Source organism: Rattus norvegicus, chromosome 1, assembly GCF_021556685.1.
Source record: "Rattus norvegicus strain SHRSP/BbbUtx chromosome 1, alternate assembly SHRSP_T2T, whole genome shotgun sequence".
NCBI classification, from domain to species: Eukaryota; Metazoa; Chordata; class Mammalia; order Rodentia; family Muridae; genus Rattus; species Rattus norvegicus.
Window position 1 is genome coordinate 253,141,175 of NC_141534.1, and position 16,604 is coordinate 253,157,778.

General features: G+C 46.6%; 1 protein-coding gene across 2 annotated transcripts in view; it reads right to left on the bottom strand.

Moving 5' to 3' along the window:
- The window catches only part of Blnk (B-cell linker), a 67,530-nt gene that overhangs the window by 30,423 nt on the left and 20,503 nt on the right, over positions 1 to 16,604 (bottom strand). For both annotated transcript variants that reach the window (XM_087584142.1, NM_001025767.1), the window contains 5 exons: positions 16,358 to 16,423; positions 12,111 to 12,160; positions 7,494 to 7,534; positions 5,505 to 5,661; positions 2,858 to 3,021 (listed from right to left, as the gene is read on the bottom strand). In XM_087584142.1, coding sequence (XP_087440268.1) covers positions 2,858 to 3,021; positions 5,505 to 5,661; positions 7,494 to 7,534; positions 12,111 to 12,160; positions 16,358 to 16,410 — 465 coding nt within the window. In that variant the 5' untranslated portion in view covers positions 16,411 to 16,423. The remainder of the gene's footprint in view (positions 1 to 2,857; positions 3,022 to 5,504; positions 5,662 to 7,493; positions 7,535 to 12,110; positions 12,161 to 16,357; positions 16,424 to 16,604) is intronic.

Consider the following 16,604-nt stretch of genomic DNA (forward strand, 5'->3'; position numbering starts at 1 on the left):
TGCACTGGTGCTTGGTCTTTTGCTCCATATGCATATGTAAGTATGGATGTGTAAGTATATAGTTGTGAGAATGTATGCATGTGTATGTGTAAGAATGCAATTGTGAGAATGCATGAAAGGTGGACCCAACTATTTTGAGTGAAATGTATAAATATGCATTCATGAATCTGTATATGAACTTATATAAGTTTATGCATATTTGCCTATGTAAAAGTTTTTCCTTCTGCAAGCACTAGTCTCTTCTCTTGGTTCAATAGAAGCTTATTGCTCTAAACTTCCCCCTCGCCCCACAAGCAAGAGGCATCTGGACGAAAGGGAAAAGGCTCTAGCAATCCTTTTACTGCTGTTTTAGAATGAGGTGCTAAGTGCCAGAGACTGCAATTTCTGGCCTCAGAGGAACACAGTAGGCAGGTCAGCTACAGTAGCATAGGAACTTAGACTTAGATAAGTAAACTTTTTATTATTATACAGCAACCCTAAATATCTCATAAGACAAAGTCTTACCCTCTGAGGACACTCTTCTCCCTCTGCTGCCTCAAGAAGAGCCAACATGAAAGAAGACCCCCACCAGGGCTGGCCCCTGGCAGAGACTTTGTCTCAACAAAACAAAACAACAAACAACAACTGCTCCCAAACAACAAACAAAATAAATAAAAAATAAACCTTTGGAGTTACACAAGGTTTTGAGAACTAGAAACAGATAAAGGTGTGTGTGTGTGTGTGTGTGTGTGTGTGTGTGTGTGTGTGTGTGTGTGTATGTGTATGCAGGTGCAGGAAGGCATGTGCATAGAGAAGGACCTCAGGCGCCATTGTTTAGGTGTCATTCTCTTTGCGGGCTTTGTTTGATTGATTGATTGATTGATTGATTGATTGATTGATTTATCTATTTATTTATTTGAGACAGGTTTTGTTTAGCTTGGCTGTGGTTTTATTTGATCGTTTGTTTAAGATCAGGCCTCTCATTGGCTTGGGACTTGTGTTCCCTAACCTGTCTCCATCAGTGTTGGGATTACAGGCAAGCATTACCACCCATGCCTTTTTATGTGGTTCTGTAGAAAATGAACTCTGGTTTTCTCCTTGCAAAGCAAATACACTTTACCAGCCAAACTATCGGCCTGTTTGGTTGTTCTCTTTTTGTTTGTTTGTTTGCTTGTTTTTAAAGACAGTTTCTCTGCTGTGTAGCTTTGGTTGTCCCAACCTTGCTTTTGTAGACCAGGCTGGCCTCACTCTCATACAAATCTGCCTGCCTCTGCCTCCCTAGTGCTGGGATTAAAGGTCTGTGCCACCACGTCCAGCCTGTAACCTTTTTTTTTTTTTAATGTCAACTTTCCATCTGCTTCTTCCAGAATACAGCCTCTTCCCTACCTCTTCCCCACTGGTGCAGGCTTTCGTGATTCACTTCTGCAGGACGGTATGTGCAAACCTCTGCCCTGCCTCACTGAGCTCCCTCCCAGCTAATCACAGAAATGGAGATCCTGGCACAGACCTTTAAAGGCTTCTGTGTCTAAAGCCACATCTTCAAGTGAATTTGCCCAAGGCTAAGAGAGTTTACCAACCCCTTTCTCTCTTCAATACAACTGTCCCAGTATCTGTGTCCCCCTCCCTCACAGGAATGTCTCTTTAAGGCACCTCTCTGGTTGACAAAGGATTGAGAAACCATCGCTTCCCCAAGTCTGCCAGCATCTACCTCTCTCTATCCCCTAGAGCAGGAACCAGGCACAGAAGTGTGTAGAGACGATAGCAGTGAGGAGGCTTCCAGGATGAAGATGTGTGCATATGCTGTAGGAGCAGTGAGCCCATGGTAGATGAGGAAAGGACTCATTCACAGCCGAGATGAGCTACCATGAGGCTCAGTGACTTGGACTCAGTGTGGGACACTGCCACCTTCGGTGTTCAGAAGAAACTAGGAAACTGACCTTGTAAAAAAATCTAGAATATGCTAGAAACCCAGTGTGTGTGTGTGTATGTGTGTGTGTGTGTGTGTGTGTGTGTGTGTGTGTGTGTGTAAGAACTCTATCTATCTATTAAATATCAAAATACTAAGAAAAAAGGAAGGAAGGAAGGAAGGGAAGAAGAAAGAAAGAAAGGAAAAGAGAAAGAAAGAAAGCAAACAAGCAAGCAGACTCAGAGAGGTTGGCCAGCTTGCCTAAAATCACAGAGCTGACAGGGTCAGAAAGAATTTAGACCTAGACATTGTCTCTACTGTGCTTTTCTGTCTCCTTACTGGACATTATATAAAGATACAAACGAAGGTCATTTCATAGCTGGCCCTAGCACCTGCAGACATCCTCAAAGAGGTGGTTTCTCAGAGTAGCTTCTCTAAGAATGTCTGGTGATGGCTTAGAGCTGTCTTCAGTGCCCTCCTGTAGGACCATCTTAATGGCCACACGAAAGGGTTGTCTTTGTTTTTAAAACGCAAATGCCATGAGAGTCAGGACTAGGTTGGGGCAGCCATTGTCACACAGCCTGGGCACTGCATTGGGTAACTTTCAAGAGGTAGCAATCCCAAGTGGAATAAGACTCCCAAGGGGCAGGCAGGACAGAGCGGAGGTTGATGAAGTGGGTCTCCAGATTCCCAGGGGCTGGGTGTAGAAGTGGAAGTAAAAGCAGTGAAGGCTGTTGAGAGGCCATGCAGGGGTGACAGGAGAGGCTCAGATCTGGTCCATACATCACATTTCAATAGAAAACTAACATGACTAAAATGGGTCACATGTGTTGTTTTTAGAGAAAGCAAGTTTCCCCCCAGTGTCACCTCGAAGGACTTGGAGGACAGGAGACCAGCAGGGTTTAGAGAAAGGGAGATCACTTGAAATCTACTTCTCCAGTCCCTCCAGCTCTCCTCCTAGGCTTACTTTACCTCATCCTCAAGGAGGTCTTTGGGCTTGGGGGGGACTTGAGGCTTCTGTAGAGAGTTGGGGGCTGGCAGAGTGGAGGCCAGCCTTGCTTTCGCTGAAGGCCAGCTGGGCTTACTAGGAAGTGTCTTGCTGAAGGGTGGAGAGTGCCGCTGGCTGGATCGATTATCTTGAACAAACAGAAGACAAACACAAAAGAGGTTCTGGGTCATCCATTGTGTGGATATCAGTGGGATCTAAAAAACACACAGCCAAAGGCATCTATCTAACCACAAAGGATGGTGTGGTTCTTAAAGGAGCCAAGTCAACAGGTAGACAGAAAGCATCAACTGTCAACTGTCTGTTTACCTGTGTGCTAACTAGCAGAAGTCCCTCAAGAGCACATTGGAAGTGGGGGTGATAAAAGCCTGTGGGGTTGGGAGAGCTGAGAGCTCATCACTCTGCTAAGCATACTGGGCAGGACCAGCATGCAGAAACCGGTTCTCAACTGTATTTACACATTGGAGACATCTTGGAGGCTTTAAAAGTGGTCCTACTCTGGCCTTCTGGGTGCAGTCTGTTGTGATGGGTTTTTAAGTCCTCCAGGATATACCAAGGAGTTCCTTCCCTCAACTCCTGGAGAAACCAGGTGACCCTGCTTTGTCCAGGACTATCTTTTTGCAGGAATCTGAGAAAGAGCCCACACTCCGATACTGGATGGATCTGGTTCCTTCTGCTCTAGCATCGACTAACCCCACTTGCTTGCATCAGTTATAGTTTCTCTGGCATTCCTTTCCTCGTTTTAAAGTAGATCACACTGTCCACCCTTGGAGTTAATTGTAGGGGTAAGAAAAACTGCAGTGCATGAAGCTGGTGCAGCATGGCTGCCTAGAAAATGGGTCGGATCCTATCATGTTCTGTGAGGGCTTCAGATACCCAGCCTCCCCAGCGATGATGTGGGATGGGTTAGGATTAGGCTGACGATTTTTCAGACGTTCTTAGTGTACGGACGTCCTGGGATTCTCCATCCTTGTGCAGTGCAGTGCCTTGCAGAGTGCTGCTGGATGTCCTGCTTCCTCCTGTGATGCTACCTTGCCTGTCATACCCTGCCTGACACTACGCTTCGCTTGGTGCTCCTTCTTGCTCTCAGAGCTCATTTCTCCTTTGTCTGAGATACGTGGCCAGTGTCACATTTACTGTGCTCACACACTAGGGCGTCTGCTTTTGCCAGCTTTATTTCTTTGCAGCTCTTGGTGTCTAAATAGAATTTTCAACACAACAGTTAAACCCGTGAGAAGCAGCAAACCACAGAAGGCAGGCTTTGAAAAAAAATCGAATTGTGGCTTCTGGTTTGCAGTGGGCACCGAATACAGCCTCTTCCCCCTCGGGATCATTGCAAGGGGTGAATGAAGTCATTGGCCACATCCAGTGGGGGAGTGCATGGGGCGGGGCTTACGTCATGCCAGTATGGAAGCTGAGAGACCTAGCTCACTCCCGAGCTCGACCTCGATGCCTTGGCATAGTTAGCTCCTTGCCTGCTCCTTTTGCCCTACACAGTGAAGATTCGTCCCTCTTCCACAAGTCTGGCAGGAATAAGAATAAGAAGGCATAGCTGTAGTGCACTGCAGTGTAATCTACAGAACACCGCAGGAGTGCGCTGCCTTGCTCACTGCTAAATGCTCAGGGCCAAGTATGGTGCTGGCCAGAGTAAGGGCCCAACAGACCAATTGTAGAGCAAAGAACCAGCATCAACTGGCACCCTGGGGAGAGGCTGCTGAGAACCAGGAGGATGATCTTGCTGCACGCATGTAAGCACTGCCCTGGTTGTGAACACACTCAATATCCCTGCCTTCAGGGAACCTCCTTGTCCCTTACTATGAACAGAAATGATTTTACTGCTCCACCTGACACCTTCCTTGTACCCGCTAGTAAGACTCTACCACTGAGCTGCACTCCCCTGGCTTTTGTCTGTTTATGTTTTGTGTTTTAACTTTCTATTTTGAGGTGCGGTCTTGTTAAGTTGCCCAGCCTCAAAACTTGGGATCTCCCTGCCTCATCCCCACCCACCAGCTAAGATTATAGACCTGTGCTACCATGCCAGACTTCTTGATGGACCACCAGAGGCGTGGCTCAAAGCCAGATTGTGCAGGGTCAATTGACCTAAGAGGTTGATTGCAGGCCCAGGGCTCACTGACCGCCCCACCCAAACCCCCAACCCCAGTGGGCATCCACAGTCTAGATGGCCTGTGTGCAAAGCTGTCTGGACCAGAACAAAGAGGGGGCTTTCGTGGACACTCAGGTCCTTGAAGGGCTTCTCAGAAGTTCCAGGGCTTTGGATGAAGGAGTTCCCAGGAGAAACAGGAGTAATGTCTGGGTTGACTTCTTGTGGGACTTTGAGGGCAGGGGGCGGGGGTAAGGGAGAGCAATCCTTAGGGTACACTTCTTTGTCAGTTCAGAGAATCTGTTCAATGCTCCTAACCTGGGGGAAATGCTCTCCATAAAATGAGAAAGCCAAACCATTTGTGTCAACCCCCCCACCCCCCATGCAACTGCCTGCTCCACTCCTGTACAGCTGCTTGGAAGTGAGTGTGGAGACCGGAAGGGGGCCCTCAAGCAGCTGCTGTGTTTGCCCATCTCCCCATCCCGTGGCCCCAGAGTCCACAGTGACCTTACCTACATACTCGCCCCTCGTGAAGGGCAGGGCTGGATGGACCACCCGTGTCTGCTGCTCAGCGGGAGGCGGCTCATAGGAATCGTCCCCCGTCTCCTCTGCGGGCATCACATACATCTCGGAGTCCGAATGTTCATCTGGATTTTCATAGTCGCTGTCCTGCAAATGTAAGCACTGTGCTTGGTATCTCTCCAGTTGCCGACTAATGAACAGATCACACCTTAGGAGAAGGGAGTGGTCCCTGCGGCAGAGGACAGGAAGTGAAGGCTGATGGAGGCTATTCGTATCTGCCTGCTCCACACAGCTCCTGCCATGATCACGAACACGACTTTCCAGTGCAGAGACAGACATTTGTCTCCTATGGGTTGGGATGTTATAACGGGGTTCCTCTGTCTGGCCTAAAGTCTTTAGGAACAAGCCTGTGTTTCATATTATCGGCAGCGGAGACCCACCAAAGCAAAAATAACAGCTAGGGGAATTTAAGCAATTCTTGTTAATCTTGGCTGTTTAACTTTAGGGTAGGTCAGTCCCTACTCTCAGGGTTAATTTTTACTTTGTGTTCCTCGCCCTATGCTTTCTTTGTAAAGTTTACTTCGTTTATTTCTTGAGATTATAGTATAATTACATTATTCCCCTTCCCCTTTCTCCCTCCAAACCCTCCCATCACCTACCCTTGCCTTCCTTCAAATTCTTAATTCAGCTGTCTTCGCCCTTCCTGCCGCAGATGTGATCTTGCGCTGAAGCCAGCAGGGGGCGCAGCCTCGATACTCTAGTTTCTGCTACACTGGGTTCCAGGAGGAACTTCATGCCCGAGTGACCCACAATGAGATCACCCTTCCCCTTATTTTTCTTTTCTTTTTCTGCGGTTGAAAGAGGAGGAACTGCTGTCTTTAAGACCACATCCACTCCAGGTGGTGAACACAGATTCGATTTTAGACACTGGCCTGGAAGTCTTTTTTCTGAATCGTCTTCCCAGAGAGGACAGTGGGAGTGTCAGTTCTGTCCTCGCGACCTCCACTTCCTTATGTGTGAGGTGGGGGTGTGGTACGTGTAGGGTCCCTCACAGATCGAAACTCAGATCAGAGCATGAAACGCTGTAGAACATACACTGCGGATGTTGAAAAAGGCTTTAGATGCATGGTCTCAGCAAGACTCAGCTCCCAATAGGTGTGGCTGCAAGGCCCCTGCAAAACTACAGTGCCGTCTGGAGAAGGGTGACAGTTTATTCTGCTGCATCACCTGTCAGGGTCACTACGGCTAGGTCCCTTTTTTTTTTTTTCACTCTGTGACCTAGGAAGAATGGCTGGTGGTTCTTTTGGCCATAGCAGGTACCTTGAGGGCTGACAGCCTGGTTCGGAGGCCCAGGTCTGAATTTGGGAACTGCAAGTTAATTAAATGTTTCTTTCCGGTTCTAGAAGCACCTCTGCCTATCATTAACTCCATTAAAAAAATATAGGGTTTTGTTTGCTTCGTAGCCTGGCCTCAGACTCTCCTCGTAACCCAGACTGGCCTTAAACTCTTAAGTCTTCCTGCCTCAGCCTCCCACGTGCTAAGACTACATGTGCACCAGCTCTGTCATTAACTCTTTGCTTTGGCGGGTCTCCTATCTGGTGCCAGCCGTAAGGTAGTGGGCAGCTTAGGTCAGAAGTATGCTTATCAGTACAGACTGTTTAAATGCACGCATTACTTCTGGTTTCGTGTGTCTGTGAGCTCAGAGAATGGGGTTAGAATACCTACTTCCCAGGGCTGTGGTGGACTAAAACAAGGTTACATGTAAAATCGTTCAGCCTGGCTGATGGTGAGCACTGGGTCAAGTCAGCTGTCACGAGATCGCTGCCACCTACCTGGAGGAGTCTTTTCAGTCCTTCTGAGACCTACCCCTGACCTGTGTTGCTCAGCTGGCCATCAGCATGCAGTTCAGAAAGAAGCCATTTGAGAGGTCCCCACCCCCAGAGGCTGGTACTCTCCTGATCCCAGGAGCAAACACTCACAAAGTCATCTGACCATTGCTCCTCTTCGTCCGCGGGGTTGTCTGTAACAGGAGAGGGACATAGAGCAAAAACCATGAGTCCAGCTGGCCAGTTCTGGCTGACCCACAGGCACCAAAGCTGGCCGCAGTTCTGTGAGCCTTGAACAGTAACTACAACCATATTGTCACTCATTTTTTTTCATCTGTTTCACAGAAAGCTTAACCTGAAGCACAAAAGATCAGTCCCACAGGGATAGAGCATTGTCGAAAGACATTTCTGAAATATTATACTAACATTATACTTGTCCTTTTTTTTTTTTTTTGGCTTTGATAAACTTTATAACTGTCAGGTCCAAAAGGTATCCCACTCCCCTCCCGAAGGGTAGGTCCACTGACTCAGTTCAAAATTGAGTCTAGGCCCAGCTCAGACTGGACTCTAAGAGGATCTCTGGTGGTTAGATAAGAGCCAGGGCTCCTCAGGAACTGGTGAAACTGGTTCCCATTTGCCGAAAGGAGTAATGTTTTCCCTTTACCTCTAGCAGAAGGGACAATGGCTCTCTACTGACGTGTACCGGTGGCTGCAGGCCCAGCCTGACCCCCAGACTCCTACAACCCTGTTCACAAGTACTTTTATATATTTCAGACCCTATCCTGACCCTTCTCACCTCAGATCCCCACTCTCTTTATTTCTGCCCCCATTCTATTCTCATTATTCTTTCCCTACCCCCTGCCCTGTATTATTATCTTCCCACCCTCCACCCCCCGCCCCATCCCCCTGTACTCTATTCTGTCACTACCCCTCCTCTGTGCACTATTCTCCCCCTACCCCCACCTCTCTGTGCACAATTCTCTCTTCTCCAGCTCTTCCCCCTTCTCTTGCAGATAGCCCAGGCCATGTGCAGTCTGCCCCCCCCCACACCTCCCCTTCCCGTTCTGGACTCTTTCAGACACCCCTGCACATTTTCTTCCGCTTATGCACAGTAAGACCTTCCCCCAATCATGCCCTGGAACAGTTGTGTTGGCAGTTTCTTTACTGTGTCTCCCTGCATACAATAACCAAAAGCAACTTGGAGAGGCATGGATTTTCTTGGCTTATAGGCCTGCCTGCCTGCCTGACTCTGTCTCTTTATGCAACTTTCTTTTGAAGTCTCTGGAGACTCCCTGGATTGAGAAGCTTTGGGGCTGATTTCTGAGCCAGGGCGGGCAGTGGAATGGGAACCCCCAAAGCATAGAGGCAACAGCTGAAAATGCTCCTGGGCCATGGACATCTGGGTGTGCGGGAGGACAGCACAAGGAGGGGCACAATGGCAAGTGGTGACATTGGTTTTGCCCTAAGGACAGTTTCCAAGGATTATGGGAAAGAACAAAGAGCAGGAGCAGGGTCTTTGGCAAAGTGCACGGGATTGATCTGTAAGATTGGGAACTTGGGTGGATTTGGCTTAAAGCAGGTTTGTTTCACTTTAATATGTAGGGGTTCTTGCTAATTCTGACTCAGTAGTTGGGTGGCAGGGTGGAGGTTACATATGCCTAACAAGTTCCCAGCTCACTGCTGCCACCAGACTAGGGATCACACTGTGGAGCAAGCCATAGTCCTGTGTTCCAAGAGACCCAGATTTACTGATATCAAGGCTCCGTGGAAGGGCTGGGGCTGTAGCTCAGATGTAAAGCACTTGCCTAGCATATATGAGATCCTGGCTTTGAGCCCCAGTGCCATATAAGAGAAGACTAAATGGACCGTTTCAGGGGAAGATCAGGCATTTGAGGTCCAAGAGAACACTTTTCTGTGATCTGCAGGTCGGAAGACACACTTTCCTAAAGCCAATGTTAGAGAGGCTCGCTGTAACATCAGGACCAAAACCCAGCAGATCTCCATTCCTCAGATGACAAGGATGAACTGGAGCGATGTCCACAGTTACATTAGCCAGTTAGTGGCTAGACATGAGAGGACCTTGTCACTAGCCCTATGACCTGTGGCTGCACTCTGGTGAGCCGTAAAGAATTCAGTGGGGCCGAGATGAAGAGAACTGTTTTATGGCACAATTCTCTGATGCAGGATGAGAGCTAGGAGTGGAATCAGGTGCTGAGGGCCACTTAGAAGCTCTGTTCAATGACAAACAAGAAATGGTGTAGCCATGGCAACAGAGAGGAAAGATACTTGAAGGTGGAATCAGCCGGATCCAGATGAAGGCTCGCCCTTTCTGCAAAGGATGAGGAACAGTGGGACTTGACAAAGACCCATGACATGTGGTTCAGGCAAAAGGATGAAAATATGCCAGATGTTTCCTGACTTTCACTAAAGAAGAAAACAGAAGGAGGCAGCCATGGAGAAGGGATGACCAAGCAACCGTGATGAGAGATGTCTGTCCCTCTTTTAGCTGGTTGAGCCTCTGAGGACTGACTCTGAGGCCCAGCACTTGAGTCTGTCATCTCTAATGCTGCTGGTTCATCTACAAGGGACAGATATGCCAGCAATTTGTCCCCTAGCACTTGAATTGGATGTCACCTCCTCAGAGAGACTGTCCCAGAAAGTTGTCTCCTATCTGACTCTTTGCCACTACACCTTCTTCCTGTTTCCCATAGCAACCATCATGCTTAGGAAATTACTTATTTTTAAAGTGCTTGTGTGTGTGTGTGTGTGTGTGTGTGTGTGTGTGTGTGTGTGTGTGTGTGTAGCTACCTACAAACTTCTGGGAATTCTGTCTCTGTTCCCTTCCTGTCCTATGAGCGCTGGGGCTATAGGCTACTACAATATTTAGCCTTTTGTGATTTTGGGGATCCAAACTCAGATCCCCAAACTTGTATAGCAAGCACTTTACCCATTGCCACCCAGGACAAACCCGTGACATATTTGTTGAGTGGGTCAAATCTGCAGTACCTGCATATGTTTATTCTACAGAGTAAACTGTCCAAGTGACATCACTTCTGAATTGTCTGCTTTGATGCTACCCAAGCCAGCTCTGTGCCTGCCTTTTGTGACGTCAGAGCTTGTACTGGGTGGCCGTTAGGAGACATTAGCGAGGAGTAACACCTACATCCAGTGAACACTGCGCATTTCTCTGGGATCAAGTAAGCACTGGAGACCATTACGGGGCGGGGAGGATGACCTTGTTTGTGAGGATACCAATGGTGGGGGTAGGAATAAGACCAGACTAGATGTTAGCCTGAATCACCTCTTACACACAAGAATCCATCGTTCCATGATTTCCTTATTCCTATTTGGATCCCAAATAAGTCAGAGTCATTCTCTTTCCCCATCTTTGGAGAGAAGAACAACTTAGCTGTGGTTGGGAAACAGGTTTCCTTGACTTGCAGATTAGGTAGATTTTTCAATTCCTGGACAAAATCCCCATTTCTTAGTTTTATGTTCCACAGGGATTCCATGGCTATCTGTATAAACTTGCTAATTCCTTGACAGTGTGTGCTTCTGTCTATTCTAGACGAAGGGGCCGAGAGATGACTTCAATCACCATCGTTACAAATCTTTTAATCTCAAGATTGGTCTTTTTGCAGCCAGAGTTGGTTCTGGTTGGAATGGAGCTGTGGCTGTACCGGGTGCAGGAGGGTTCAGAGGTCAGTCTTGAGTGCCATTCCTCAGGACCCCTCTGCTGCTTTTGACAGGGTCTCTCACTGGGAATGGTTACCCAGCAAGCCCCAGGCATTGTCTATCTCCACATCCCTAGTACTGGGACTGCACACAAATGCCACCACGCCCAGCTTTTTATGTGGTTTCCGGGGGTCACATTTGGATCTTCATGCTTGCACATCAAAGCACTTTACTGACCAAGCCATCTAACTCCTTAAATAGCTTCTGATAGATTAACCCCACTGCCATGTACTGCACAGGACTGACTGCACTTTCCACACTATATGAAATTGTAGATATCTCAACACCATCTGTCTCCCCTTTAGGGCTATCAGTTCCCTATAGGGCACTATAAGTCACTTATAAGTATAGCTTCTACTTAATGCCTTAAATATGCCTGACTCATGGGGCGTGTTCAGAAAATAGCTGCATAGACATATAGATGGATGTATGGATAGACAAAAGGATGGGTAGGTGGGTGGATGGATGGGTAGGTGGGTGGATGGATGGATGGGTAGGTGGGTAGATGGATGGGTAGGTGAGTGGATGGATGGATGGGTAGGTGGGTGGATGGATGGGTAGGTGAGTGGATGGATGGATGGATGGATGGATGGATGGATGGATGGATGGATGGGTAGGTGGATGGATGGATAGGTGGGTGGATGGATGGATAGGTGGGTGGATGGATGGGTAGGTGGGTGGATGGATGGGTAGGTGGGTGGATGGATGGGTAGGTGGGTAGATGGATGGGTAGGTAATGGATGGATGGGTAGGTGGGTAGATGGATGGGTAGGTGGGTGGATGAATGGGTAGGTGGTGGTTGGTGGAGTAGGTGAATGGACAGGTGAATAGGTGGGTGGGTAGATGGATAGGTGAACGTATGAGTGGATGTGTAGAATACATTTATGCTGTAGTTAAAAGCCCCATAGATATGGTTATTCTTAAAATCAGGCTAAGCATCCTTTGCTTTCAAGTGAGTATAGCATATTTCCCTCCCTAAGGAAGACATATGAACACTAAACAAAAGCTAGCTAATTACTTTAGAAATATTCTTACCTAATGCATAGTCCCTTCGAGGAACACTTGGAGGTCCTTTGACTTTTAGCCTGTGGATGAGAACCAGTAGAATAAGGGTCAGTGGGCAGGACAACTGTTGCCAAGGCTCACAGCACAAGCCAACAAAGAGATAAGAGAAAGATAACTACTAGAAGATATTTTGTGTCCATTGCATTTGGTTTATTGCATTGTAATCTAATGAGACCAGTGTTCTCCACAGTGCACAGGGAGTTTATGACTTGGCGCAAGTCAGGCAGAGACATGGAAGGGCTCTGTGGGGCCCAAGGACTAGTTAGCATTGCATTCAGTGACTCAAGGAAGATCAGTTCTCATTGGCTGACAGGGCAATAAGAGAAGATGAACTGTGTTTTAATTGTTCACAGATACCTTTTTAAAAAGGGGAAAAATCATCAATAGTAAGTACTTCGCTGACGGGTTGAGCAAAAATCATTTTCACCATTTCAAAACATGACAAGTGGCGTCTAAGCTATGGCCTAGTGGTAGAGCACTTGCCTAGCATCTCTAAGTCCCTGGGTTCTAATCCCAGCATTAGAATAAAACAAAACAAAACCCACAACAAATGGGCAAATATCATCTCAAGATAGAAGGTTTATAGTAAATTACTAATTAATAATAATTATCTATGTTACTTTAGAGTGATTTTCATAATAAAATTTAAAGCACGTACACATAAAATTAATATCTTACAGTAGCCTTTAATTACTAAAATATTATTTCCTTTTATAGAAGCAGTATATATGGTAGTAATTATGTATCTATTTCATTTCTTTCTTTAAAAATGTGTATTTTAGAAATACACTGAATTCTTTATAAACCATAATTGCAGATTGTAAAAATAACAATATTTGTTTTTGTCTGGGAATCCTCCCTTGCTCACCACAGGCTTTCGATTCTATTTTTGTCCCCATTCTCATCACAAGCTAACAAGTCTCATCAAATAAACTTGTGATGAAGTCTGCAAAGAGATCATCAAAGGAACCGAAGGGAGAGACACGGGAATGAAATGAGGTGTGATATCCAGAAACAGCAAAATTTCAACACTCAAGCCAGTTACCATCCACACCCACTCCCGAGTCAGAAGAGGAGACTTTTAATAGCTCAACTCATCTGGGAACAAAAGACAAACTTAAGAACGGAGAGATTGGTCAGTAAGCCCATGCTGCACAAGCAAGAGGACTGTGTTTGGATACCCAGCATCCACTTACATAAATGATGGGCGTGGTGTGCCTGCCTATGAATCCAGCACTAGTGGCTGGATACAGGAGGATTCAGGGAGTTTGCTGGCCAGCCAGTCTAGCTGAATTGGTGAGCTGCAATTCAGTGAGAGACCCTGTCTCAGAAAACTAAGGTAGAGAGTGGTAGAGTAACATGGGATTCTCTGTACACACACATACACACACACACACACGTACACATGTACACACGTACACACATGCACACATGCACATGGACCTACATGCATATGTACATATCCTCACACAAACATGTGCATGCAACAGACACACACACACACACACAGAGAGAGAGAGAGAGAGAGAGAGAGAGAGAGAGAGAGAGAGAGAGAGAGAATAAGGAAAAAAGAATGGCACAGACTACAAGCCAGGAATAAAAGGTGTATTTTGAAAGTAATAGTAGCTGGCAGGTCTACACTAAACCCAACACTTCCCATCACAGTCCTTGTGATAGAGAAACAGTGTGCTCAACCATGCTTCCTCCTCTCAAGAGCTCTCAGGGGAGAATGTTGTCCGGTGTCACAAGGGAGCCCAACTGCAGTTCCTTTGAGGCAAGGAGTCCTTGACTTCCATGGTAATGGCCATGGTGGCCAGAGTTCCCACCATCTGGAAGCGGGGCTTGTCAAGAAGAGCACTCTAGGGTCTAGGAAGATGCTTGGGGAGTGAGGGTAGGAACATCTGCCCTGTAACCAGGACAACATGAATTCATATCCCTGTTACCCACATGAGAAGCCGGGTTGGCTGTGTGTCGCTGTAACCACAGAATTTGGTAACAGATAGGGACGTCCCACTAGCTCTCTGGCCACACAAACACAGCCTGGCAGAAGCCGTGAGTTTCCAGTCAGCATGCCCTGTCTCAGGAGTAAACTGGAGAGAAATAGAGGACACCCAAAATCCAGGACTTGTTTCTGTGTGCATGTGTGCATGTCACACACACACACACACACACACACGCACACACACACACACACACACACATACACACACAGATGCTCTAGGGACAGTAGGCAACGTGTTTGAAATAGAGACTGCCAGGGTCATTGCTGCCCGTGGCTTCTGTCATATGACGGAACATGAGAGAGAAACCTCACACCACTGAGAACATCAGAGTTGCAAAGCTGGCAGCTGGGACAACCCACAATTGCTAGTGGCTCTGACAGTGGCTAGTGTTGGGGAATGAGATTCCACAGTAGAAAAGGATGAACAGAAATAACCTCACACATCTGCCAGCCCCTGGACAGAGCTTGCCACCCCCTTTATAAGACGACCCCTTCCCCTCACTGAGATCCACAGCCCCTGCCTTCATCCCCACATGTGGTGAGGCTCCTGTACGTGTTAGGTTCTAAAATCGATCAAAAAGAATGAATACACTGTTCTACAAACATGGAGACATGAACAGGGCTATGCTACCACTGGCATAAAACCAGGGAGAGGGAAGTTTGGCAGTAGTGATAAGCTTTAATGTCCACTTAGACATTTTATTTCAAGAGTTTAGATCAATGGAGCACTTGAAGTCTGAGAAGACTGTCACTGGAGTATTATCTTTGACAACTAAATGGGAAGGAATGGCTAAGGCATTTTGGTTGACAGGAAACTAGCACTCCAGAGGCGTTATCAGTACAAACTCACACCCTCCCCTTTAACACACCCATTGATCTATGGTTGGTTTGTTTAATCATAATGCAGTTAAAGTAGACTGCTAGGCAGCACTTACAAAAAATATGGTTTGCCTTCTCATACTAATAAAGAGGTCTATGGTAACACCAACACCGTGAGCTAGGAGAGCCATATATACAACATGATGCTGCATGAGAAGGAAATGCCTGTGTGTAAGCACACACAGTGCTGGCATATGCATGCCTGCGTAAGTGTAGACAGGAAAGTGTGTGTGAATCACTGGAATAACACATTGGATGATGCCTGTTTGGGGGGAGGGGCTTAGAACGTAAGAAAGTGAGCATTACTGATAAATTTCAAATTCGGTGAAAATTTTTCATGGTGAATTTGTATTACATGAATAAAAAAGTGAACTTAAAAATTGAACATTAGGCAGAGTGTGATATCAAATACCTCTAGTCTTGGCACTCACCCAGGAGAGAGAGGCAGCTGTCTGTCTTTGAATTTGAGGCCAGCCTGGTCTACAAGTTGAAAAGCCATCCAGGGCTACATAGTGAGACCCTATCTCAGAAGACAAATAAAACAAAATGCTGTTTCTCTTTTTATCTTGACTTAGACTTTGAATAGTGAATGCAAGAAATATATAGGTTTTCTGTGGTGTGTTTGTGTGTGTGTGTGTGTGTGTGTGTGTGTGTGTGTGTGTTTGTGTGCACACACTCTTGAGAGTGTGGGATAGGGAATGATTACTGGGTCCTATACATGCTAGGACCCTGTAAATTAGAGCTAAATTCTCCAATAATTGGAATTTCAATTGTGTGCCATTACGCCCAGTCTAACTTCTAGTGTGTGTGTGTGTGGGGGGGTGTTTTAAATTAAGGGGTTGTTTTTGGTGCACATGAAAACCCAGGATTGTGGCTTTGCTTCTTCAAGAGCTTGATGAAACGTGATTTTCAAGGCAACAATTAACAAAACAGAAACCAAACTAGAGACCAGTGAAATGGCTTCATAGAAAAGCACGGCAGGTTTGCCTCAGCAGCACCTAGAAAACGCTGAACAAAAGACGCCAGGCTGAGTTTCCTGTGCTCTTACTGGCCTCTCCAGTTTCATACTTGGGTCTCAGCTCAGCAGTCATCCAAATGATTCTCCTGCTAGGTGCCTTGAGTGGGCCTAGCATACCTCTGCAGGGAGATGGGGAATGGTAGATCCCTGAGTTCCACTTCACTCACTAACCTGTTTCCAGATGGAGACCTAACCAGCATGGCTTCCTGCCCCCAGCGAGAAGGGGAGAGGCATCGTGGTCTCCACTCACTGACAGAGCTTTGCTGTTTACTCAGTACCAAGCGACTAAATGCACGTAAATAGTAGTGACTGACTTACTTCTTTATCTTGTCCATTATTCCACCTTCATTGTTCTTAATATCGTGGACCATCTTCTGAAGCTGTCTGTAAAAAAATCACAAGCATAGAATATTAACATCTAGGCTAATTTTTGCAATACAGTTTTTACCTTCATCAATGAAAGGCACTGGTTCTATTTGGATCACAAACTACTGCTGACATATTTTTTAAAATCTATTTTATTTAGTTTCTTTTAACTCTTCCTCTCTTCCAACCCTCTCCCTCA